The sequence below is a fragment of the Dunckerocampus dactyliophorus genome, chromosome 16, assembly GCF_027744805.1.
Source record: "Dunckerocampus dactyliophorus isolate RoL2022-P2 chromosome 16, RoL_Ddac_1.1, whole genome shotgun sequence".
Lineage (NCBI taxonomy): Eukaryota > Metazoa > Chordata > Actinopteri > Syngnathiformes > Syngnathidae > Dunckerocampus > Dunckerocampus dactyliophorus.
Genome location: NC_072834.1, coordinates 4,137,869 through 4,163,379, shown reverse-complemented (window position 1 = coordinate 4,163,379; position 25,511 = coordinate 4,137,869). Strand labels below are relative to the sequence as shown.

The following is a 25,511-nucleotide window of genomic DNA, read 5'->3' as shown; positions in this document are numbered from 1 at the left end:
AAGAGCCAAGCAAACCAGCCATAAGGCATTTTCTTTATTATTTGTTTAGGCCTGCCTGGCTGCATCACGGCAGCTGAAGGCTTACAAGCTCAAGGTGTTAGATTTACTTCATGGATTTTTGGACGTTTGGGCTCACACGCAAGTAACAACGGTTGAGAGCCTTCATTTCATTTCATGGATTCTATTCTGTGTCCTGACTTACTACCCACAGCGGATATAATGTGAGGGAGCCTCGAGATGATACAGCTTGTTATCGTATTAAATATTTAGAATGTGCTGCGGGACAATAACAAACAGCCCACGGGCCTCACTTTGGACACCCCTGATTTAATACGTTCTTGTAAAATTTCGCCTTTTTGCGACTTTTTCTCTTAATATTTTGACTTTATTCTCGTAAAATGACAGCTGTTCTTTTTACATTTCTTCTGTTGTTTTCCAACTATTTCAATTTTCTTCTCGTAATACTGACTTTATTCGAATAAAATTGGACTTTATTCCTGTAATAATAGAACTTTTATTACCATAATATCCCGAAAATGACAACATTATTTTGTTTATTTCTGATATTTCGATTTGAAAAAGATAACATTTTTATTCTTTCATTTTGAAACCTCACGCTACTAAAATCACATTGTTCCTCATATTACATTATTCTTAAATAACTTTTTGTTAGTTTTTTACTCTTACTATTTGCACTTTATTCTTGTAAAATTACTGCAAACATTTCCTTTTTCTGTTTTCTTTTTATATTTTTACAATTTGCAGTGGGCCAATGAAAAAAACAGCTGCGGGCCGCACTTTGGACACCCCCGCCCTAGCAAAGCAGCAGCACGCACACGTCAGCAAATGTATTTTATTGTACATTTACAAAACAACAAGAGTACAAAAAGTCAGTTAACAGACATTTTTTTGTTCATTTTGGAAGTGGCACACACGTATAAATCCCACAACTTGCAGCACACCGTCCCTCACATGAACGTGAAGATGGAGGAAGGGGCGGGATTACAATCAAACCTTTATAAAGCCTGTCTGTCTGCGAGCACACCGCACCGTTCTGTTGCACATAAACCAACAAAAACCAAGAAACATTCGATTGGACTGCACGGGGGCAGGAGTCCCGGGCGGACCAGAGCATTCTTCCCGGAGCAAGAACCTGCACGTTTTGGCTTTTCCTTTGTGCTTATTTTCTGTTGTTTGGCCATCACAGCAGTCGTTAATGCCTTTCCACAAAATGTCTACTGTACATTTTGACCAAAAACGTTGGCACATTCAGAGGAGTTGGGCTTTGTATTTTATAGTAACAGACTATTTGTAGTTTTTTGTTTGTTTTTTTTACTCATAAATACAACAAATGTCTCTTTCCCTGTATCCAGAGCCCACATGAGAACAGTACAGACACAGGTATTTACACGGGGACGGGACGGGAGTGAATTGCGCAGCTCATAAATAATCATAGTAATACCAAAAGCATGATGTGGAGTCTGTTTTTGTTTGTTTGTTCACAGCATCGTGACATGAGTCTCGTTTAGATATCCACAGCTGGAAGGTGGTAAAGGATGGAAGCATCGTGGGTTCACCTCCAGACAGCCTTATCTTTCCTGCAAAAGGGAAAAGAAAACACAAATGTAACGTTTTACCAGGAATTCTGTTCATACCATCACGCTATTCCTGGCATTGAAGAACGTGTTTTAGTCCCACCCCCACATGATCCATGCGGGTGTCAAAATAAACACACGCTAATATACATACACGACGTTAGACTTAGAAGCGAGTTCAGTGGGTTAGCGAGCTGTGTTGAGTTGAAAGGCGGACTCTTCTAAAGCAGCTGCGTCACCATGGTAACCTAGGCTTTCAGCTTTAAATCAGCCACTGTTTAACTCATTCCGAGATGGCGTCACCGTTTATTGAGAACCTGCGAGGTTCCCTGGGGGACATGGAGACAAAAAAAAACGGAAAAAGAAAGCGCATTCCCTGACGATATCATCCATCGACATGCTAGATATGCTCACACGTGCACCAGGAATGAATGATTAGGGAAACGTTCGCAGACGTAAACGTCAGCGCAGCCCTTGTTACCCAGCATGCCTTGCGGGTTACAACATAGTATCGTTTTGCATGTAGTGTATATTATTTCTTTTGATACCTGCATAGCCCGTGTGGTACAGTTACACTGTGTGTTCCACGTGTTAGTTTCGGTTGCACCGTGAGCGAGGTGGGCGTTTGGGTCGATAAAGAGTGTAAATATCAAGCTGAGTCACCGCATATAAAGGACATCTCCTCAAGCAAGTTGGCGTTTGCCTCTGACTACTTCCTGTGCAGCTCCTGCTTACCAACGTAGCGCAAATGAGGTGCTTTTCTACCAATAAACAGCCCAACTATGGAGATGATCAGGGCAAAACGGTGCGGTTTGGTGGTAGTCTTGACCCAGCCAAGGGGTGCGTGATCAATCACAGGGAGGAAGTATTGTGCAAGGCTCGTTGTAGATCAATGCTGGAGATCCCTCGACTCCCACAGGACAAAACAACAACTGGATGCAGAAGTTTGAATTTTTGGGGGATTCTCCGTCCACCACAGAGGGTCAAAATGAAACATGCAAGCTGAAATACTGTCGGGAAAATCAGTATTTGATCCCCTGCTGAAAAAACCCATAAAACGAATTAGTATTTAAATGAGTGAATTGGATCCAACCAGCAAGCGTTCTGACTAAATAGAGTAGAACATTCATGCCCAGGACGAGGGTATGCGCACAAAAGTATACATGAAGCAGGACATGCCAGGGCAGCGTAGCCTCACAAACAGTCAACCCTGCAGAGCTTTCCGTTCAGTGGGCACAGCTTGCAAAGCCATAAAAAACATTGGCTTGTGGCGAGGGAGCCTGCGGGGGGTGCATTTGAAAGCAGCTCTCCCATAGTGCAGCATCTCACACAAGCATTGTTTCTTACTGCGCAGCTTCCCCGGTGGACGGTCAGATGAGATAAGACGCACACGCCCGAATGAGAGCAGCGGCCAAGCCTTTCATGCACCTTTATGAAAGGATGCTGTAAGACGCGTGGCTGGTGAAGCGTCGACACGAACGCTATAAACCCTGTGAGTCTTGCTTTAATTCCCGGTGCTCACGACGTCCTGGATGCGTCACTTCTTGAAGGAAAACTGCACTTTTTGGGGGGAATTTTGCCCATCATCCACAATCCTTATGCGGAACACGAACACATATTTCTTTCCCTTTTCTGTGCGTTCAAACGAGAGAAAAGGAGTTAGCATGAGCCAGCTAGCACAGCACGTCATGGGAGGTACCTGTTTCTAAAAACAACATCTTATCCTTTTATATACATGCTGTGATCATGCATTAACAAGTACAAGGATGATAACAAGGTAACAACACTTGTGTTCCACTCCTCAGGTGAAAAATGCTGACAGCAAACGAGCATCTTGAGTCTTCGTAGTGAAATTGAGAGCCAGTAGTATCCACTCCTCCGTCTGTCCCACTGCAGAGGCTCGAGGCGTCGTGAGCGATGCTGATCCTAGTGGCTAGCAAGGCGTCGTGTTACTTCGCCACATAAATGTAGTTTTCCGTGTTAGCTGTAGCTTGGTGAATATACAGCCTTTATGTCAATGCAACACTGTTGGCGTTTTTTTTTTAGGGTTTTTTTGGTTAGGGCTCTAGCGTCAAAATAGGTACCTCCCATGACGTGCATTGCTAGCTGGCTCATACTAACTCGTCTTCGTCTCGTTAGAACGCACAGAAAAGGGAAAGAACGGTGTGTTCATGTTTCACATGAGGATTGTGAATGACGAGCAAAATTCCCCCAAAAAGTGCAGTTTTCCTTTAAAGCATTTCCCTGTGTCTCGTATCCTACCTCACTGTACTTCCTGGTGGCGTTGTTGACCCCTCGGGAGCCTGTAGAGCCTCGGGATGATGAACTTCCCGTGGTCGAGCAGTTACTGGACATGTGACTTCTGGGAAGGTAGGCATGTGCAGCTGTGGGGGAGACACAAAGCGGTTCATACATACGGTGACTAAATTGGGGTTAAATTAGACGACCACATTGAATGAGGTCTGCTTCTCCGACTGATTGATCACCGTAGCTGCTGCAGCGATAATTGCCACGGTGACCCCGCATGCCAGCATTTAGAGGCGTACAAGTGCGTGTATGCTGTGAAGCGGTTTTTAAAAAAACAATATTGCTACTTTTTTCTCTTAATATTATGACTTTTATTATAACATTGTTGCTGTTTTTTTTTTACTGTTTTTTTCCCCTTCAATTTTTAGATTGTGCCTTGAGCCAACAAAGCCCCCCCCCCCCCCCCCCCCCCCCCCCCAAATCATGGCACTTGGCTGTGCACACTACAGTATAGCTGCAACAATTAATCAATGAATTAATGATGATTAATCAATTATCCGATTAATCGACATTAATCGACAACTACTTTGGTATTTGATTAGTCATTTTTTGATTTCAGCCTGTCAAATGTGAATATTTTTTAATCCCCTTAGTCATCCATGAAAGCAGACCTGCGTATATTCTTGGTGTTTTAGGCCAAACAAGACATTTCACACACATCAGCCTCGACTTTGGACAACACTCATCAACATTTTTGCCTCTTTTCCGATACGTTACGGATATGTTCATATTGATTTGGTTCGTCTCGGGCCTAACTGATTACTTTATTCATCGAAACAACAAGCTTCAGATGAATCCACGAAGAAAAGAAAGTAATCGGTAGTTGCAGACACAAAAAGTGGACAACACATCTTCTGCGCACAATGAAATTGCACAAAAACGTTCCTGTCACATCGTGAATCAAATTTGGCAACTATGAGATGAAGTGCAAGACACAGTGAAACAAAGCAGCAAAACACGCGACCTTACTTTCAGCATGTCTTTGTCCAGAGCCTTTGCGTTGGTGGCTGCCGCTGCTGTATTCACTCCTCTCCAGGGAGGACAGGGAGCCATTCGTCACTTTGTTGGCCTCCATGCCCCTCCGTGAGCCCTGCAACCTGTCGTCCTCTGGGGGTGGTTCTGGAGGTGGAGGGAGGTCTGAAAAGAGAATCATGAAGAGTTGTCAGTGTTTCCCATACGCTCATTTATCCCCGTTTGCCCTCCCTCATAGGCGTAGCATTATAATGGGACCGCCTGTACAACTCTGTACAGTACAGTAGATGGCATCGGACCTAAGTAACGCTAATAGCATTGGTTGATTATCTTCAGAAAATAGGAACACTTTAAAAACAAGATGCTGCGACTTTGAATTTCTGTTTAGTTTACTTCAATTATGCAATTACGTAATGTTTTATTTAAGTTCAATTAGGTCAGTTTATCGAGGGAAAGGCTTCTTGTACTTTGTCATCTGTACTTCTGTGAAGAAGGTGTCGGACGTTTCGCTCCTCATCCGAAGAGCTTCGTCAGCGAACTAATAAGTGCTTGTAGCCTAGGCCTTAAATACAGTAAGAGTGGGCAGAATTGGTGTGCCAACACCCTCCTTCTATTGGTTCCTTACACTAAGCCTGGGCGGAGTAGTGGTATAATCCTCTCCTGCTATTAACACCTCCGATAAAAGGGAAGTGTCGCTCCCTGAGTTGGGTATGAAGGGTATTAGGTCAGTTTGTATCAAACCACCTTTTTCACTTGTTCATTTCTGCTATGATTGTTTGGTCCCAGTGTTGACCCCTGGGGTACGCCACATACCACCCAAGTTGCTTCCTGTTTATCAAGTAGCTTTTCCACCCAAATGAAAAGCAGCCGCCCAGTGCTGTATAGTTCTAATTTAATGAGGAACATTACGATGAATTTTGTTGAATGCTTTTGTCTTTAACTTTAGCAGATTTCCGAGAAATTACTAAATAACTGCTGAAGTATGTAGAAAACTCTTTCAGTAACCGTTTTATAATTTCCATCGCTGTTTCGTGGTTGGCCAGAAAGACAAGTTATATGTCGCATTCTGGTTACGAGGCATCAATAATGTGACATAACGTTAGATGAGATTACATTTCACACTGCATGCAGACTGGCTGCTGAGCCAGCAGAGCCGAGCTGACATGCCATGGCTGAAGCTTCTCCTCTCATTCCATGTGGAAGTGGTAAGTTTTTGGCTTCTTTGTCCTTCTTCCCCATTCCGTTTGAAACACACTCTTAGTTTGAATACATATTTTTGAATGTTTGGTCAATGACGTGAGTGTAAAATATCTGTATGAAAACACTCACCTCCTTGTATTTCTCTCCTGTATGCTGAACTCTTGGAAGCCTTTTTTTTCACTCGAACTTTTTGGTTGGAGGGAGACCATGTATCGGCTGGGGATGGGTGACTGTGCACTGAATTAGAAAAATAACCAAATCCAAACACACAGAAAGCATTGACTAAGGTAGCTGAAATGGACACTAGTTTATAATGTCTTTGTTCTCCACCATCACTTTACCGGGTGTAGTGTTGACGTCATCGTCGTTGGGAGACGCCCCCTGGCTATGAAGGCAGTGCGGGGCAGGACTGGCTGGGCCAACCTCTGATGAGCCAACATGTTGTTGGCTAGAATAGTTGGACTGTGTGAGTGGTGGACTTGGTGCCTGGGGAACTGGCACTGGACCACATGGTAACCTTCTGCTGTGGGAAGCGAAGGCAACATGTAACTAAGCAGAACAAATGAACAGAATCTTTCGCTAAAAATACTATTTTATCGCTAGGTTTTTGGTGGCGATACATCGACGCACCACTTGCAAGGAACATAAGGACTTCAGTCGAGGGTGGGCGCCTGCCACATCTAGTTCTTGGGACATGGAACATCACTTTTCTGCACTTTCAGAAGGAGCGTGAACTTGTGCAAGTGATTGAGAAGTTCCTTAACTTACTTACATACGTACATGCTACTAGAAGAATGTTGGGATCTGGAACCTAAGCTAAGCTTTGTCCTACTCTGACAAGAGGGTCACATCCTAATACTGTCGTTAATGCGTAAGCACCAAACAGAAGCTCTGAACACCCAGCCCGCTTGGAGTGCCTCAGGGCAGTGATGGAGAGCCTCTGTCATTCTGCTGGGGGAGCAGCTGAAGAGACATAATTGCGTGGTGGGAGTAATACTTTAAGGATCTTAATCTCACTGACACACCTTCTGGACAGGAAGCAGAGTCTGAGGACACGGATGCGGACACACCCATCACTCCGCCTCCACCAAGACTGACCCTTGTCAACGGTTCTGTTCATTGTCTTTACGGACAGAAGTTCTACACCAAGGCGAAAAGGAGGACTATTTTGGTGGCCATCGGCTCTCGTCTCTGCTACTTGCAGATGATGCGGCCCTGATGGATTCCTTAAGCTGTGACCTTCTTACCTGTGATGAAGCCAATGATATAATCATGGAAATACAGAAAGCAGAGTCCCCTGGTCTGCACCAGTTCTAAGTTAACCACTAGGAGCCAGCCAAGGCCACTCATCAGGTAGCACTTCTAGTACAGGCTACTTCTGCTGTGCCGATACTGACCCCCCCACCACCTTCGCTTTTGCGTACAGCCGGTGGGGCACCTCCGTGAAAGCGCAGACGCCCCTGGCCCCCGCCGATTTTACTAAATCCATCACTGTGATAAATCCAAAACACATTCATGTAGATGCAAGGCAGTCCATCTACCGTGACAGATGCTGGCTGTCCTGTTGGTTGAGGCGGGGCAGGTCGTGGTTCGCTCGAAACTCCTCGTGGGGAGATGGGGTGAGCGTGGCGGTCGACTGGTGACTGTAAGAGGTTGCTGGAGAGGAGGCGTTTTTCTGGCAGGGGCCATCTTCGCAGTCCTCCATCAGGTAGGTCCTCTCCGGGAGGGGAGGACACCACTCCTCACTTGAGCTACAAGCACAAAGAAGGGGATGTAGATGGAAAAATATTTTTTGGGCAGTTTTCTGTGATATGGGACACACACAGCGAGGTAAAGGAAGTATTTCATCCTCTGCTGATTTTGCAAGTTTGCCCCCTTACAAAGATATGAACAGTCAATCATTTTAATGATTGAAGAGACAGAATGTGAAAAAACATAAAATATAGATTTTTGATTGAGGGGAAATGACCCTAACCCTCGGATAAGCGGAAGAAGATGGATGGATGGATGGGAAATGAGTATTTGATCCCCTACCTGCTGACCCTGTCCTGTCCAGCTTGAGCGGAAGAAGTGTAGACTACAGATGGCTACGTGTTCACTTTCAAACATCATGACAAGTTTACTTTATACCACAGTTGGAGGCGACAGTAACTCCAAATGACAGTTTGGCTGTGAAGTAGCTGTCATTCTTATTATGAAAGACCAAGTCTGACTCACCCTACGTCCATGTCCTCGTGCACTGGGGGCTTTTCGTCTTGGTCACACTGTTCCAGCTCTCCAACCGGGGGAGGTGGGGGCAAGGTCTCCATCCATGTCAGAGATGGGGTCTTAACAGCCTTACCCATGGCCTTCTGCTTTGGCTTACCTAGAAACCAGGCAGGGATAGAATGGAAATGACAAACATTAACTAAACACCAACTGCTTTTATCAATAAATCAAGTATTCTCTTCATTGATCAATGTGCAATATAAAACGTGCCATAATAAAATGGAAATGCAATAAGCGAGACAACTTTATATCTACTAGATAGATAATGGGACACAAAACAAATAATACAACATACAAACACAAAATATATCTTCTTAAAGAAGAATAGAGAACCAAGATATTTTACAGTTATCATTATATAGTTATTGTATAGTACGGAAGTAATATCTTTTACATTTAACCTCAACCCCACATTGCTCATAATAACACGTTTTAAAGTGTGATTCAAATGTTCTGCTACTATTAAAGAGACTATTTAGATTTAGATTTACCATGCAAGCCTAATAGAGTTTTAGGCTTGCATGGTATATTTTAGCTTGATTGACATACTCAGTTCATTTGGAGCTGTTAATACACACAAATATATATATAACCCTGTCCTGTCATTTATCTTTCTTTCAATAAAATACATTCAAAATGGCAATACTTCAGATTAATCATGATTAATTTGAAAACTGTGATTAATCTGATTAAAAATGTAAACCTTTGACAGCCTTAAAATACATTATTTCTTTTTTAATTTAAAAAGTATTTTAGAAGTATTTTCTGTTAATTAAATACAGTAAAAATGGCACATTTCAGACATAGTTGCAAATGGTGATTAATCATGTTTCATTTAAAAACTGAATAATCTGATTAACATTTGTCATCATTTGACAGCCCTAGTTAATTGTTTCATGTCTACATGTTACACTGAAGAACATCACGTTTAAACTTGCGCTGTATGAATAATTCATGCATCCTTCATAAGAGTACACTTATTGCAAAGTGGTACCAAATTCTTGTTTTATCTTCTGATTTTGCCATGAAATGAAGTGAGATGTGTGTTGTGTCCAAGTGGTCACAACTCCCCCATCCCGCTCACCATTGCAGCGGTCCGGCTGAGCGTACTGAGCTCCAGAGGGTCCATGCTGGGTGATCCAGTGTCCGTCATCCTGCTGCTCGCCACCATGTGGTGCGCCCTGCGTCTGGTTCGAGAAAGGCATGACGGAGGTGGAAGCGTAGGGAGTGGTGGAGGTGTGCTGAGCGTAGGTGAAGCTGTGCAGGTCCTCGTTGGTGGCGTCGATGGTGCTGTAAATGGGTCCTTCCGTGGAGCCGCCCATGCTGTACTTCTCAGTTTGATTCAGGTAGTTGGAGATGCCTGCTTCTATGAAGCGTGCAAAGCAGTGGGGGCTTTCTTATTTACAACACTTTTAATAAACGACACCCCATCTTACAACTCCACAAGTATTCTACTACTGTCATAATGACTGAGGCTTTGTACCATTGTAATATCTTTCAGCTGTGTCGTGGCTGGTGGTGCAGCAGTTGACAGCCTCTTTACCGCTGTGGACCAGATTGGTGGTGGGCCAAGAGTCTGCCAGCCACGGGTAGTTGCCCATGTTGCCTCCCAGCACGCCCGGCCTACGGAAAGATCGCACACATTCTGGCGTTCATTAACGACACTGTGCGCATCAGAACAACATCCACCACCGTCCAGATGGGAGTACAGTTTGCAGCGAGCAGCGGGTAAAAAAAAAAGCACAGCATGGAGGAAAGCTGCAGTGCATTCAAGTGATGCATGTGATTTCAACAAATATTCCAGTAATAGTAGGATGCAGTACCTTCCATTGAGTCCAGATGCCTCTCCACAAGGAAAGCCAACTGCAAAAGACAATAAGGAAATATGTCGCTTATGCGGTGAATATCACACACTTCTCCCAGAGAGTGCACGTATGTATATTTAATCACGTGTGATGCAACTGCTCTTGCCTGCTGGTGTGTAAGCGAAGGAGGCGGCGTAGTGGCTCAGCTCCTTTCTCTTTTTACGTCGGCAGTAGATCCAGACGCTGAAGCCCATGAGGATGACCCAGCAGGCTCCGCCGATACCTGCTATGAACGCCGGCTGCTTGACCACATCCGTAATCTGCTCGGCCAGACTCACGTTGGCCTCCTCGTCACCGACGCTGCCAGGCACCGTGGGCTGTTCAGCTGCCGTCTCTGGGCGAAGCATTCAGGAGGAAACGAGAAATTAACACAACAAAGACAAACAACACGTCAAAGGAAATTAAAGACACAACTCACAAAGACTTGATGCAGCTTGAAGTCAACATCCTCAATGTTTTATTTAATGTTTTACTAATTCAAATTTATTCCTATTTATTATTAACAATTTATTCAAAATCTAGCACTTTTCAAAATGTATTTATTCCCTTTCCTTAACACTGCACAAGGTTTATGGTGTCGTTATTTTAACTCCTATTTGCTTCTTGATTTTTCAAACACCATTCTTTCCTTTCATACATGAAGTGGAAAAAAATGTAAATGAGAAATGTCGGAAAGTGAAATATTGTGTCAACAAGTAAACGTCACGGTGTGAATGAATTATCAGTGATAGACATGGGGGAGGGGTGGGATTGAATTGAAGCTTTGCTTCGTCCTACACCTTTGTGTGTGATGTTCTTTTTGTAACTTGTCACGCATGCCTGAAACAAATAAACATACCACACCATACCATACCATACCATACCATACCAAACCATACCACACCATACCACACCATACCATACCATACCATACCATACCAAACCATACCACACCATACCATACCATACCACACCACACCATACCATACCATACCATACCATACAATACCATACCATACCATACCACACCATACCATACCATACCATACCATACCATACCATACCATACCACACCATACCATACCATACCATACAATACCATACCACACCATACCATACAATACCATACCATACCACACCATACATACCATACCACACCACACCATACCATACCACACCACACCACACCATACCATACCATACCACACCATACCACACCATACCATACCACACCATACCATACCACACCATACCACACCATACCATACCACACCATACCACACCATACCATACCATACCACACCATACCATACCACACCACACCACACCATACCATACCACACCATACCATACCACACCACACCACACCATACCAAAGTGGTGCTGAAGATATGTATGGTTGGAGCTTTGTGTTTATTTATTGTTTTTTTTAATGTGAAGGTTATTTTCATGTCATACATACGTATTATCAGGGGTTTCTAAGTTATCATCAACTTATGGTGAATGGGATGTGTTTTCTGTGAAAAAAGACCTACTTTTGGGGGAAAAAATAAACATTTTGACCACAAATCTGCTACTTTATGAAGTCACAAATGTGCGGGAATCCACATTTGAGGCACTACACATTGTTAGTTTACGGATGCACAACATAAAACTCTGAACAGAACCATTAACCCAGACACGCCATAAGCAATGAGGGAGACTCTATTCCCACATTTCACACAAGGAACAGATTATGGGGGGAAAAAAAAACGTCTGCCTCATAGAATGTGACCATTTTCAACATGTATGGACTTACCGATGAGGATGGGCACAGGCGGACTGCGGGTGCCAACACCAGCACCTGTAACAGCCGCCACCTCGACCTGGTACAGTACTCTGGGCATCAGACCTTTCAGAACAGTGGACAGAGTGTTCCCGTCTACGGTCTTGTTGATGTAGTAGCGTGTCTGGTTGTTGCTGCCGCTGCTCACACACCAAACCTGTTCAGATACACAAAGGCAGGAATAGCATCTTCCCATGGGACAATACTGTAGAAAGTAAACTTGGGCATGCTTTAGAGTAGGCAGTGTGCAGCTTGTCTAGCAGTATACAGTATATTTACTATCCATTGACAATGACTCAACACACAGCCATGACTGTCTAAATAGCGGAACATGTCTACCTGCCTTGTCAACTGTCCAGCATTGCGGTGGTAGCGTCATTGTCGGGGCTGCATGAGTGCTGTAAGGAAGACGCTCGCGTTAACACCACTCTCCTTCCGCGACGGAGAGCCGCGGCCACCTTGTTTACGTACGTGTTTCACAGCGGAAGAAGATGCGAGCGTCTTCATCACAGGCGACAGTGTGCAGCGATACGGCGGTTGACAAATATAACGCAGAGCGTTTCGTGAGGTGTGATTTTTTTTTTTGAGGAGGCATTTTTGTGACGCAAATATATTACTCTTTTGAACGCATATTGTTTTGGGAAACCAAACTCTTTACTTAAATGACCCAGCAGCTACTAAGCGGAACTACGGTCCTCGTCACAGACCTCCGACCAGAACTGGACTCACAGGTAAGTCACTGTTGCTGTAGTACACTGCTGATGGGGATGTTATGCAACTTCATGTCAAAAAATCCAAACTATGCCTTTATATTTATCATAACTATGCTTTGAAGTCATGCTTTTTCAGCTTCATATGTTTATTTATGATGCTTTCACAAATGATCAACTGCTGGTATTTACCAGGATTTGTTCTTTTGTTCAGTCTGACAGACTGATGGCTGAAATGTTCACCGCCCATGTTCAAAGGTTGGCAAGATGCTGTTTTATTGCTGATTATCGGGTCTGCTGCATCATTTTTGTGCCGTACAAGCGTGGTTTTCTTTCAGAGCTCGTCTTGACCTTCACAGTTTCACCAAAGTGCCAATATTTGTCATTGTCGTACAGTGTTTGGACTGCAACATACTCGTTTACTGTCAGAGCCAAGAACACAGGCGACATTTCAATACCCTTGCTTTTCATTGCACCTAAGGTTGCTCAAGCTTTATTCGATTTATGACAATAGTGCCTTATGGACATCTGTGTGCAACTTTCTAATGCAACAACAACACGTTTTCACTGCTTAGTGCAAATGTGTGCCATCTGCACTGGTGTCAGAGGTGTTTACCTTATACTCTTGGATGATGCCGTTCTGCATGTCGCTGGGTGGGGGCTCCCATGAGACACTGATGCTGGAGATGTTGCTTTGCTTCACTGTTGCCACTGCTACAGCTCTCGGTGGGGCACTCGGCACTGAAGGCAAGAGGCACAATCAACTAAATTGCTCAAGGAAATGAAAGAGGATGTAAAGAGTAAAAATTGAGACAAACAGTCAAATTAAGCTAAAGTATAAATTTACTTTTTAAAACCACCGCCGACCAGTGCAGGGGCGGGCATGGTAGCGTTTGTGTTGCTATGGTAACTGCTTGTATCCATATACACATGCAATACACACACATAACCAGAAGAACGCCAGCTAAAAATCTCAATAAAACCAATTAAAAAAACCCCAACAACAAGCGAAGTAGTCCGAGGCCAGCATATGTCACGAATAATTTCACAGAACAAAACACTAATGCGACAAATTTAGCAACACTTGAAAGCTAACATTTAACCCTTCCAACCGTACAAGCATCATTCCTCTGCCGCTAAAACTCACTGAACGAGCAGCTACTTTTACTCTCATCCAGTGGGAAAGATGTTGGGTCAAAATGGGCACACTTTGATGATATGCTACAGTGTATATTTTTGCATGCTTATCAAGGTACATTTGCACAGTTCAAAAAGTCTGAAAAGGAGTAGGAAGAAGCAGATCTTACTGTATTTAATCCGACCCCTTTCTCCACATGTATGCCTGATAATTCATTCACACCACATTTTTTTTTAGATGTTGACACAATTGACACAATTTGTTTGCTTACATTTTGTCCTTTCTGGTTTCTTCTCTTCTTGTGTAAAGTGAAGAAAGAAAGGTGTTGAGAAAAAACATCAACGAGCAAATAGGAGTTTAAAAAAATGACGGTAGCTTGTGCAGAAAAGGAAACCATAAAAATGTTACCAATAAAACAACAATTAAAGTAAAATGTTATAAAGTAAGTAATAGGAAAAAATAGGAATAAATTGTTAATAATAAATAGAAAATAAATAAGTTAGAAAAAGTGGAGGCATTAAATGCACATATTCAAAGTAATTTCGGTGTATGAAGTAAGCAAAAAGTTATTGCTTAAAACTGTTGAATTAATCTGTGCTATTATTGTAGAGTTGTTATTGGTGATTGTAGATGACTTCAAGCTGCATCAAATCTTTTATTATCCTTGCAGTTATTTTCAATATTTAACACTTTGGCTTCCTCCGGCTCTCCATTTAACTTGATTTAGATTTTACAACTGATGCCGCAAGTGCCTTGAATTGTGTCTTGCTTCCTTAAGTCGCATGCTTTCTCGTCAGACGCACATTGATGCAGGTGTTGCTTTCTTTCAGCTGTTGGTTACTGTAGATGCGAATATGAAGACATCTTTGCAACTGGGTAAATGCTGCTTGTTCAGGGAGTTTTGAGCAATTACCAGAGCAACACAAACCCAACCCAGCAGCCCCCAGTGCTGGGGTCCTGCCGTTTTAAAAGGTTACCCCTAGAAAGAGATCATGTTTTTGACATCCATGAGGTATCATGAAAGCCCCGGAGTGTAAAGGGGAAAATGCCTTTGCATGCTGTTGTGAAGTTCCCTGAATCCCTTTCCACAGATTCCGTACGATTACCTTCTTCTGGGGTTCGAACCCGTATTGTACGACTGTCCTTCCCCTGAAATTCGTCAAAATAAGGCCGAATCTTTATCTCGTACTCCGTTCCTTTGAGGAGGCTGGTCAGGACGGTGCTACGCTCAGAAGGAGAGTTAATATCTTGGAGAAGCCAAGTCCCCCCACTGGGGCAGTAGAAGATGCGGTAGCCCTGCACAAACTGAGACTGGCGATCGACCTAGTAGAGGAAATGAGATATGGTGAAGGAGGATGTTCAACCTTCCATTCGGAAAAGTTAAAGACACTCACAGTCCAGGAGACTCGGATAGAGGATGTGGTCATTCTGATGGGCTCCTGTAGTTGGACTGCGACCTCCCCCAGCTCTCTCTGCACCTGCCTGTGGTCCACTCCCTGACCTGTCGGACTCACGTCTGAGCAAAACACACATGCAACTCCTCTTACAGAGCTGTTCACTTCAAAAGTTCTACATGGAGGTCATATTGTGAGGCTCCTCCGACTGACCTTGCGTTCTGACAGGCTCCGAGATGGGGCTGGGGTCGCTCAGGCCGTAGGCGTTGACAGCTCGGACAATGAACAAGTAGATGGTGTTGGGGAGGAGGCCAGTGATTGTGTGTGTTTCTATTTTCACCATGTCGGCTACAGTTTGCCAAGTGCTGCCGGCCGCTTGGCTGCAGAAGATGATGACAAAACACATTATGCTTCTAATGTTTTACTACACGCATAGATTAATATGTCAACTCTCATTATACGTTAAGTGAGATGTACCACAACTAATGTTTCGGACATGTGCTGTATTGCCATTCAGGATGGAACAGTACCCCAGAATCACGATTCGGTACATACCTCGGTTTTAAGGCCACAGTTCGGTTAATTTTGGGTACAGTAATGTGTAATATGTATTCAGCTTTAGTGGTTTTTTAAATGACACAAAAAAACCTCTAAACTGCTGGCATGTAATTATCCATTAAATAAAATTCTCAAATAAAAAAAATAAACCTTGGTTTTTATACATCCCAGTTTTCATTGAAAGTGTTTGCAAAAATTTTGCCTTGGTTTTTGCACACTGTCTTGGTTTTCATGCAATGTTGCACCTAATAAACTACTATGTATTATTTCACAAAATCAAACCGAACAAAGCCCCCTAGTGCTAACTCACTGTCCGTGCATTTTTTATCAACTGCAACTGCTAAATAACCCGCCATGGCGCCCTAGAAAGTTGAGAGTAGTGGTGGGGGAAATAATCGATTCCTAGATGCATTGCAATGCGGGCATTGACGATTATTAATTGATTCGTAAATGTCAATAATCGATGCTGACAGAACAAAAAAAATGGAACAAAAAGTCGGAAGGGCCACAGTTTACATCTAAGTGTAAGACGTTACCAGAATGGCTGAGCGTCAACTCCGACACGCACCCGCTTTAAAGCGAGCGTCTGGAAGCACTTTGGCTTTCATGTAGTTGAGGGTACAAAAGAGCCAGACAATATGCAAGCTTTGTCATACAACCTTAAAGTATTTTGGGAACACGACAAATATGAGAAACCACTTAGCACGTTTCCACCCGAAACAGGAGCAAAAACAGTCAGCTGAAATTGCTGCCAACCAGAGAACCATCGAGCAGGTGATGTGAATCACAAAGTCAATCGCAACTTTTATTGCAAAGGATTTTTGGCCGTATTCGGTTGTTGAGAAGCAAGGTTTTCGTGCTTTGTTGGGCACTTTGGAACCCAGATACAACATCCCAACGCAACGTTATTTCACTGAAACTGCAACTGTGAATAAGGTGAGCCTAGTTCTTTTTGGCTATTGATAATATACTGACGTCTGCAAGCATTATTCTTGTATGAAAGCTGTTTTTGACTTTGCTATACAGCAAAAATATTATTTTGTCAGAGATTCTAAGCACTTTTAGTTTGAATTCAGAAGTCTATTATTTATTTGTGAATAATGGCAGACTTTTAAAATGTTGCTTACTCAGAATATGATGAAGTTTGTTAATGTTATACATGCTGCGACTGGCGCACTTCACTTTTCCTGTTGGCTCTGTGCAATGGGAAATACGTTGGTAGATGTAACCTTCCAATTGTTAAAATATAATGGAAGTAAATTCATCAGTTTCATGTTTATTTTAATTGTGGATCATTACAAATATGCTTTGTTTCAGTAGTACACAGTGAGTAAAAAGAAATTATACACAGAAAAGAATTATGCATGAAAAAATGTACAAATTAATGATTACAAAAAGAGATGCATCGATAATCGTTTTATCATCGCATGGCAGGCCTCGGAATCGTAATCGCATGGAATCGTGAGGTGGCCAGAGATTCCCACCCCTAATTAGAGTGCCAGCAATTAGATAAAGAAGGTGAGAAACACTATTTGCATTGTTTTCTGCATGTAAAACTATAAAATGAATGTTTTGTTAATAGTTTTGGTTGTCTGAAACACATTAATTACATTTACATTCCTATGGGAAAAACTGTCTTGGTTTTCATGCGTTTTGGTTTTCATCTGAACTTTTAGAACAAATTAATGATGAAAACCAAGGTTCCACTATATAGTGCATACAAAAATTGAAGAATGCTGGTGGCCACTTTGATAGATTTTGTAGATTGAAGAAAATATCTGAACAAAGCAACCGCATCTTAGCTTTGTGTTACAGGCTAAAAAGCAAATTGGTGTCATATCTAACATCATCCCGTTTCACATCTCTACTGCACAATGGTGGCACACTGTTTTGGTCTTGTCCACTTGTCTTTGACTGTTTACGTACTGACAGAAGAGGGTTTTCAAGATCTGGCTTCTCCTTGGCATTGTCACTAGCCGTGACTCCTGCCAAAGGCTGGGCTGCAAGTAGACGTGTGAAACGAAGCAAGGAAATCGGTACGTTCCATACCACAAAATTACAAATACATGTACGGTTATACTCCTAACTGTCATCTCATTCATGTCAAAATGTCTTGAGATACAAGCTTGGCTTATGACTCGAAGTTTGTGTGGTAACAATGCATGGGACCCTTGGAGAATCTAACATAGGAAAGAAGCACAGTGCGCTCGTGAGTGTTTGAATTATTAATCAATGTATGGGAGGATCTCCAGGCAATAGCTATTTTTATCTCCGCTTGGACGTAACGTCTGCTAAACAACAGCGAATTAATGCGAGTAAAGTCGTCAGCATTGCCAGATAATTATCGTATTTTTGGACTATAATTTCACCCTCTGTAAAATTAATAATTCCAAAAATCCCATAACGCACGGTAATTTCACACCTTAACTCCATGGCTATTAGGAAACACAAACAGCATACATCCTGCACTGTGCCTGATGTTGTGCACTGTCTCGCGTGCCTCGTTACAGCCAATCAACGCACGACGTAGCATGGAAACATGAAACGGATAATGAGTGTGTCGGGGCGAAGGCACAAAAATATTAAGTCTCAAAATATTTATGACACAGGACCTTGATATATGATGATTATTTGTCATGGGCACCGCTGATGACTACAAAAAGGCCAGATATGACCTGAGGAGGCCAAAAGACAGTACAGACAGAAGCTGGAGGGCTACTATTCCACCTCAGACCCTCGGCGCATGTGGGCGGGGCTCCAGCACATCACAGACTATCGACAGCAGAGTAGCGTAGCCACGTCCAGCCAAACCACACTTCCAGATGAGCTGAACGAGTTCTATGCCCGCTTTGACACCCAAACTCCTGATGAGCAGAGAGGGTGGCTGAACCTGGGGAGCACACAGGACTCACCTCTCATGGTGACATCAGCTGATGTGCGCAGGGTTCTAAACAAAACAAACCCACGAAAAGCAGCAGGGCCAGACAACATCTCAGGACGTGCACTTCGGGTTTGCTCATCAGAGCTAGCTGATGTGCTTGCTGACATATTTAACCTGTCGCTTGCACAAGCATCTGTACCGACCTGCTTTAAGTCCACCACCATAGTGCCCGTACCCAAGAAGAGCAACGTGACCTGCTTGAATGACTATCGCCCTATAGCACTCACTCCTATTGTTATGAAGTGCTTTGAAAGATTAGTCATGACCCACATCAAAAAGAGCATCCCGGCGGCAACTGTGGACCCTCTACAGTTTGCATATCGCCAGAACCGGTCCACGGATGATGCAGTCAACACTGCCATCCACACAGCCCTTTCTCACCTACAGGGCCAGGACACATACGTCAGAATGCTATTTATAGACTATAGCTCTGCTTTTAATACAGTCAGCCCCCACAAACTCACAAATAAGCTCCTCACACTTGGCCTGTCTCCCTCCCTCTGTAACTGGGTGTTTAACTTTCTCACAGGCAGACCCCAGTCAGTCAGAGTCCACAACCGCACATCCAGCTCAAGAATTGTGAGCACTGGGACCCCACAGGGGTGTGTGCTGAGTCCACTCCTCTACACGCTCTTCACCTACGATTGCGTGGCCTCCCAGAACAACACCAGCATCATTAAATTTGCGGATGACACTACAGTCATCGGACTGATCACTGGTGGTGTTGAAACATCATACAGAAGAGAGGTGGCGGACCTCATAGCTTGGTGTCGTGATAACAATCTCCTTCTCAATACAGATAAGACTAAAGAGATGATCATCGACCCAAGAACAAGGGAAAAGGAGCCACATAGACCCCTGTTTATTGGTGAGACTGAGGTGGAGAGGGTGAAAACCTTCAAGTTCCTTGGCACACACATCAGCGAGGACCTCACCTGGTCTCACAACACCCAACAAATTCTGAAGAAATCCCAAAGGAGACTGTACTTCCTGAGAAGACTGAGGAAATTTGGCATGTCCACCACAATCCTGAGTTGCTTCTACAGATGCACTATCGAAAGTGTCCTTACCGCCTCCATCACTGTTTGGTACGGTAACTGTACAACACGTGATAGGAAGGCACTCCAGCGGGTGATCAAGACCTCACAGAACATTGTTGGGGCAGCCCTCCCCTCACTGCAAGACATTTATAAATCTAGAGTCCTACGAAGAACACACAACCTCATCAAGGACAGCACACATCCACAACACTCATTATTCACACTCCTACCATCAGGCAGACGCTACAGGAGTTTGAAGTCCAGGACCACAAGGCTGGCAAACAGCTTTTACCCACAGGCCATCAGGCTTCTCAACGAAGCACTCGCACACGCCGCACGCAACACACGCACACACTCATAGCACTTTATTTATTTATTTATTTATTTATTTATATCTGTATTAATGTCTCTTCTGTTGTTGTTGCTTAATTTATTGGTATATATGTTTATGTGTTTGTTTCTTATGTTCTTATTCTTTCTTGTGTTTTCTTTCTTTTCTTGGGAGAATGAACAGAATAAGATTTTCATTGCATGGTATAACTGCTGTTTTACCATGCACATGACAATAAAACTCTCTTGAATCTTGAATCTTGATTAAGAAGATGGTTAAATATGACTGATATTCTGGGCTGATATTCTGGCAGTGGCTCATCCTACACACCATTCAGATGGGGGTGCTGTTCTGCCAGTGGCAGCTTATTTAGTTTCAAGGTAAAACTGCATTATAAGAGCTACTATACAGTTGGTGGTAATGTTTTACTGTAGCAAGTGATTCTGAGCAGCATCAAATCTGGTATGTAGGATAATTTTCCAGAAAATACGATACAATAAGCTTATGGTACAATAATTTCCCGTCTGGCAACCCTGACAGTCGCTTGCTTCAGATGCTATATGTTTATGCATGGTAGATTGTTCTCCTTGTAATATAATTAGCTTTCCTGATCAACACTATGGATGAGGGTTGTAAGAAGACACAGCTGCCAAGAGGAATGAAAGGGAGCTCCCTATTGGCCTGGTGGCATTGCACCAGATACATTCTGCAAACTTAATCCAATTCCTCTTGTCTCTTCTGGAATTTATTGTCACCTTGGCATTGTCAGAGTCACAAAGGCCTTCCCCAACCATTTGTTTTGACACTTTTACATCTCTTCCCCAAGGGCACTGTGGGTGTTGCTGGCACAGTGCCAGACGCACTAAGCCACAAGAGCAAAGAGGGAACATGACTCAGGAACGCTCATCTTGCGTCAGTGCAGGTAACTTTTGAGAAGGTTTAAAAGCTCACAGACAAGTTTGTGACTAGAGTTGGGTATCATTCGAACCGGCACTGACAAATAGGAAAAGATTTACTGACTTTTGTGACATGCAAGTTAAACAGAATAGTAAAAGTGCACATGTTCTGCACAATTCCAGCAGAAATGTATCACTGATACACAATGTTGATGGCTTTTTTTCATTTTACATAATCTTTGAAAATGTTCTTTTTCTAATATTAGAACTTTATTCCCATAATATTTAGACTTTACTCCCTTATTATTATAATATATATTATAACATATTTTTCAGCGTATATTTCAACTCTATACTACAAAATTACGGTACATTATTTTTCCTCATTTATGTGTTTATTCTCATAAAATTTGGACTTTTTACTCGTTAGAATAAAAACTAAAACTTTTTTTCCATTCCTGCTGCTGCTGTTTTTTTTTTAATTGTCCAAGTATTTCAACTTTCTTCTTGTAATTATGACTTAATTCCCATAATATTTTGACTTGGATTCTCATAACATAACTTTTTCCACAATGTAATTTTCCAGAAAAATACAGCTCATTTCTTTTGGTTTTTTTTTATATTACAACTTTTTTTTCTTCTATATATATATATTTATATATATATCCCCATATATATGTATATATATATGTATATATTTATGTATATATACATACATATGTGTGTGTACCTGTATATGTGTATAGAAATGTGTATACATATGTAAAACCTATCAAGCCATAGAAGTCACCTGAAGGCCTCGATGATGTAGGAGGTAACTGCAGCTCCGCCCTCGTGAGCATTGGGTTGCCAAGTTAGCGAGACACTGTTCTTGGAAACATCTGTGACAATGGGCTTGTGTGGGGGACCAGGCAACTGGAAAGGCTCGGTGGTCTGAATAACTGAGGGGTCTGCATTCTCTGGATGGCAGAGATGGAGAAATAAATGCAGAGTGAGAGAGAAACATCTGATTAGAACAGCAACATTCGCCTTCAGCAGTAGCACTTACATAATGACCTCTGTTATCTTCCAAATGTTGACTGAATATTTGCATTATGGTCGCTGCGGGGTGGTTTACACAGTCTTTGCAAACATGAAATGTGACAGCATTTCTTAGCTCTCACCAAAGCATTACAACACTACAGTGATAGTTATGAGTGTCAGATTACTTTTTAAAGCTCGAATTGCTGTATTTCCATATCCTGCATGTCCGCAGAGAAAATTAAACACAGCAGTGGATCAGATGTGACATTCAGATTTGAGCCCTATGCTACGTATAGCCCCTGGGGACATATTTGCATGGTGTCTGAGGATTGCTTTGCTTTGCTGTGATTTATTAACGAGCACTGCCATCCTCATTTTTATTTGTTTTGTATTTTGGTTCATGAAAATAATTCCCATACAATTTCTAAATATGAATCCATCTATTTCCAGTTAATTAAGCAGCTGCAGCTTTGGGATGCCGTATCTGTCAGACTATATGTTGCCTTGTTCATAGTTTGGCTGGGCCTGCAACTTAAGAGTCAGGTGCAAATTATATACCAAAATATATACAGTATGATTTTACTTGCTGCCTCAACTTAAAGTGGGGTGGTGGTTGTTTTTTTGGGAACGCCTAGTGGCCTCAAGAATACATTGAGTTGAACCTGTGACGCAGTTAAGCACACAAATTGAATCATATAGTGTACCGGTCTGTTTTTGTTACAGAATACTTTCTATGTTTCCACCTTGGAGACTATGTGTCTGTGAGAAATATGCACCTATAATTATATGACATGTATGGATTGAGAAATCTCATACAGCAGTGTTCTTTAATTAGGACACTAATTAAGTATAGCTTGGAGATTGTAGCTGCTGTTTCAGCCACTGACTAACTAAATACACAAAAATGATTTTCAGTCTATTTTAAATCATTTGTGAATACAACAAAGAGCTTTTGGTGTTAAAATACGGCTGTTTGATGCGTTTCTATACACCAGGATGCGTCCAGGCGTCATGTCATGTATTAGAAATATCTTCTTTGAGAACATTCTTATGCCCAAACAGATTCGAACGCAGATCTTCCCGATCTCCTGACAGTGTGGCTAACATGCTAACTACTAGGCTACCGTGCGGACCTTTATGGTATCCTTTAAAAAGTAAGTACTTCTGTAGCTGTAGTTTGTGTCCTTGTTTGTGTAAGTTCGATCATAAATCCCAAAAAATGCGACTTATGTATGTTTTTTTCCCCTCATCATGATGCATTTTTTGACAGATGCAACTTGGGAGTGACTTATAGTCCAGAAAGGACAGTAGTTTCATGTAATACCAATATTTCTTGGTTATTTGGAGTGTGTTAAGCAATTACTGTACTTTTTTCAGTGCTTCTGTCATTTAGCATAGTGACGAGTACAGTCGTGTCGTGATAGTAACGTAAATTCTGTGTTTCAATAAATTCCGCCTCAGTATTTTTTCCCAAAACATTTGATAAATATCTGTTACATACTGAGAAAATAAGACACTTTTGTGGGGGTCACAAAAATGAACATTGAAGCCGCAAAGTGACGATGACTGGCCATGACTGTATGTTCACCTCCAGGATTTCTGATCTCAGTCAATTGCTACAACGTGGGTGTTCTCATTTCCATAGATTTAAAACATGCAGAGATGAGCTACCTTTGACTGTGAGCACTCCACTCCAGCTTGTCTCGCCGCTGGAGCTGGAAGCCAGGCAGGTGTAAACACCAGAGTCGGTTTCCTGGCAACATAAAAATAAATGTGTGTTAGTTTAACAATTCTGAGTGAGCCCATGCTTCAGAGTTAATGCACTCATTACTGCTGAAGTGACTAAATGGCATATCTCTCAAAACAGAAAGCTTTATGCTCCGATGGCGGAGCTAAAAGAAGGGGAAAAAAAAGCTGTCATAACAGAAAACCCTCATTAACATACGAGCAACCTGGTGACTTTCACAGTAAAATGACATAGCACACATGCATGAATAATAGATAAATTTACAGATGCATGGAGTAATATAGAGTTTAGTGCAAAAGGTGATCTTCAGGGCCAAATGGGGCCTCATACAGGCAGCTCTCATTTGCATATATTAAATGTGAAGTGGGAATAAATCATTTCATATGTTGGGAATAATGTTTTTCCCATTACATGGCAAGCATTACTTTTGAGTCAATTAAACACTAGCTTATATATTGGGTACAACTATATACAGCACAGTAAAGTTGTTCAACGGACTCTCCAAATTATCAGTGTTTGTAAGCACAAGTTAATTCCCATTAAATATACAGTAGATTCTTTGCAATTTAGCATTTATTTTTGCTCATAACAATAAGTTTTTGGTTTTTACTTTTCACCTTTTCCACATTATTTATCCTAAGTTGGTAATCACTTATAAATATGTGATAATACACGTCAAAGGTACAGCATACATGTAACACTGTTTAAAAAAAGCCCGCGGGTTTTACATGTTTATGTCTAGGCTCCAGCATACCCGCGACCCTAGTGAGGATAAGCGGCATAGAAGATGGATGGATGGATGTCTTCATGCTTCACTGGTAATGTTTTTTCTGCAAGCGTTGAGATTTTGCACTTTGTTCACACACTTTGTTCACACTTTGTGTGACGTGACTCCGATTCCATCTGTTCATCGATCATCTTACATTAGCATTCTTTAGTGGTGAGTTTTATACATTTTATACTTTGGATGTGTTTATTAAGTGTGCGAGGCATATTTAAGGCTCAGACCTGGATTGTGTCGTGAGAAAACAGTGACAATTGAAGAGAGAGGGTCAGGGTTCTGGAGCTACCAACAGTCACGTGTATTAAAATGTTGATTTGAAATATAATACGTCAACGTCAAGCTAGCAGGTGGGTGTGTGTGTAAAAAATTGACACTTATGGGTGTCTCAGTTACTTGTTGGAGAAAAAAAACACAGATCTGCTTAAGTTCAATAAAGAGCATCTACTGTTGACATTCTGTCAATTGTGGTTAGTTCAATTTTTATAGTACTTAAAGTGTTATATTCTCTGCGGATCCTTTTGAAGTCAAGGCTAAAGTCAAGCTTGTGTCTTTTTTTCTCCTCTTCTAATCCTTACACGGAAGAAAAGGCGATTTAAAGGAAGGATGAAAGGGAGAATTTTAATGACCATCTGAAGCTCCCGATATTTTTGAAGCACCTGCCTAAAAACTCAACAGCTACTTGGTATTCTGGAAAGGACACCCGCAAATAAAATTATGAAGTGTGCCATAAATCTACCATGCGCACTCATGCATTATACAACATGTTTGAGGGGCAAGGCAGACGACAGAAATTTTGTGCTTGTTTGCAACAAGTCAAGATGTATGTGTGGCCGAGCGGCCACAATCTAGGGCTCCTCTCTGCCATCCCTGGACGACACATCTACAGTAAATCCTTCTGCAGCAGGAAAACCAAGGCCATCGCAGGGGACCTCTCTGGA

General features: G+C 42.3%; 1 protein-coding gene across 3 annotated transcripts in view; it reads right to left on the bottom strand.

The window, feature by feature from the left end:
* Window positions 1–839: 839 nt before the first annotated feature.
* The window catches only part of robo3 (roundabout, axon guidance receptor, homolog 3 (Drosophila)), a 141,845-nt gene continuing 117,173 nt past the window's right edge, over window positions 840–25,511 (bottom strand). For 2 of the 3 annotated variants that reach the window (XM_054754925.1, XM_054754927.1), the window contains exons 10-27: window positions 23,714–23,795; window positions 21,810–21,978; window positions 15,467–15,633; window positions 15,254–15,375; window positions 14,966–15,182; window positions 13,338–13,462; window positions 11,985–12,168; window positions 10,314–10,541; window positions 10,166–10,205; window positions 9,826–9,965; window positions 9,427–9,708; window positions 8,292–8,439; window positions 7,616–7,825; window positions 6,416–6,597; window positions 6,204–6,311; window positions 4,872–5,039; window positions 3,858–3,979; window positions 840–1,598 (exon numbers count right to left, since the gene is read on the bottom strand). In XM_054754925.1, the coding sequence (XP_054610900.1) occupies window positions 1,590–1,598; window positions 3,858–3,979; window positions 4,872–5,039; window positions 6,204–6,311; window positions 6,416–6,597; window positions 7,616–7,825; window positions 8,292–8,439; window positions 9,427–9,708; window positions 9,826–9,965; window positions 10,166–10,205; window positions 10,314–10,541; window positions 11,985–12,168; window positions 13,338–13,462; window positions 14,966–15,182; window positions 15,254–15,375; window positions 15,467–15,633; window positions 21,810–21,978; window positions 23,714–23,795 (2,703 nt within the window). In that variant the 3' untranslated portion in view covers window positions 840–1,589. The remainder of the gene's footprint in view (window positions 1,599–3,857; window positions 3,980–4,871; window positions 5,040–6,203; window positions 6,312–6,415; window positions 6,598–7,615; window positions 7,826–8,291; window positions 8,440–9,426; window positions 9,709–9,825; window positions 9,966–10,165; window positions 10,206–10,313; window positions 10,542–11,984; window positions 12,169–13,337; window positions 13,463–14,965; window positions 15,183–15,253; window positions 15,376–15,466; window positions 15,634–21,809; window positions 21,979–23,713; window positions 23,796–25,511) is intronic. The other variant, XM_054754926.1, reaches the window with a different exon arrangement.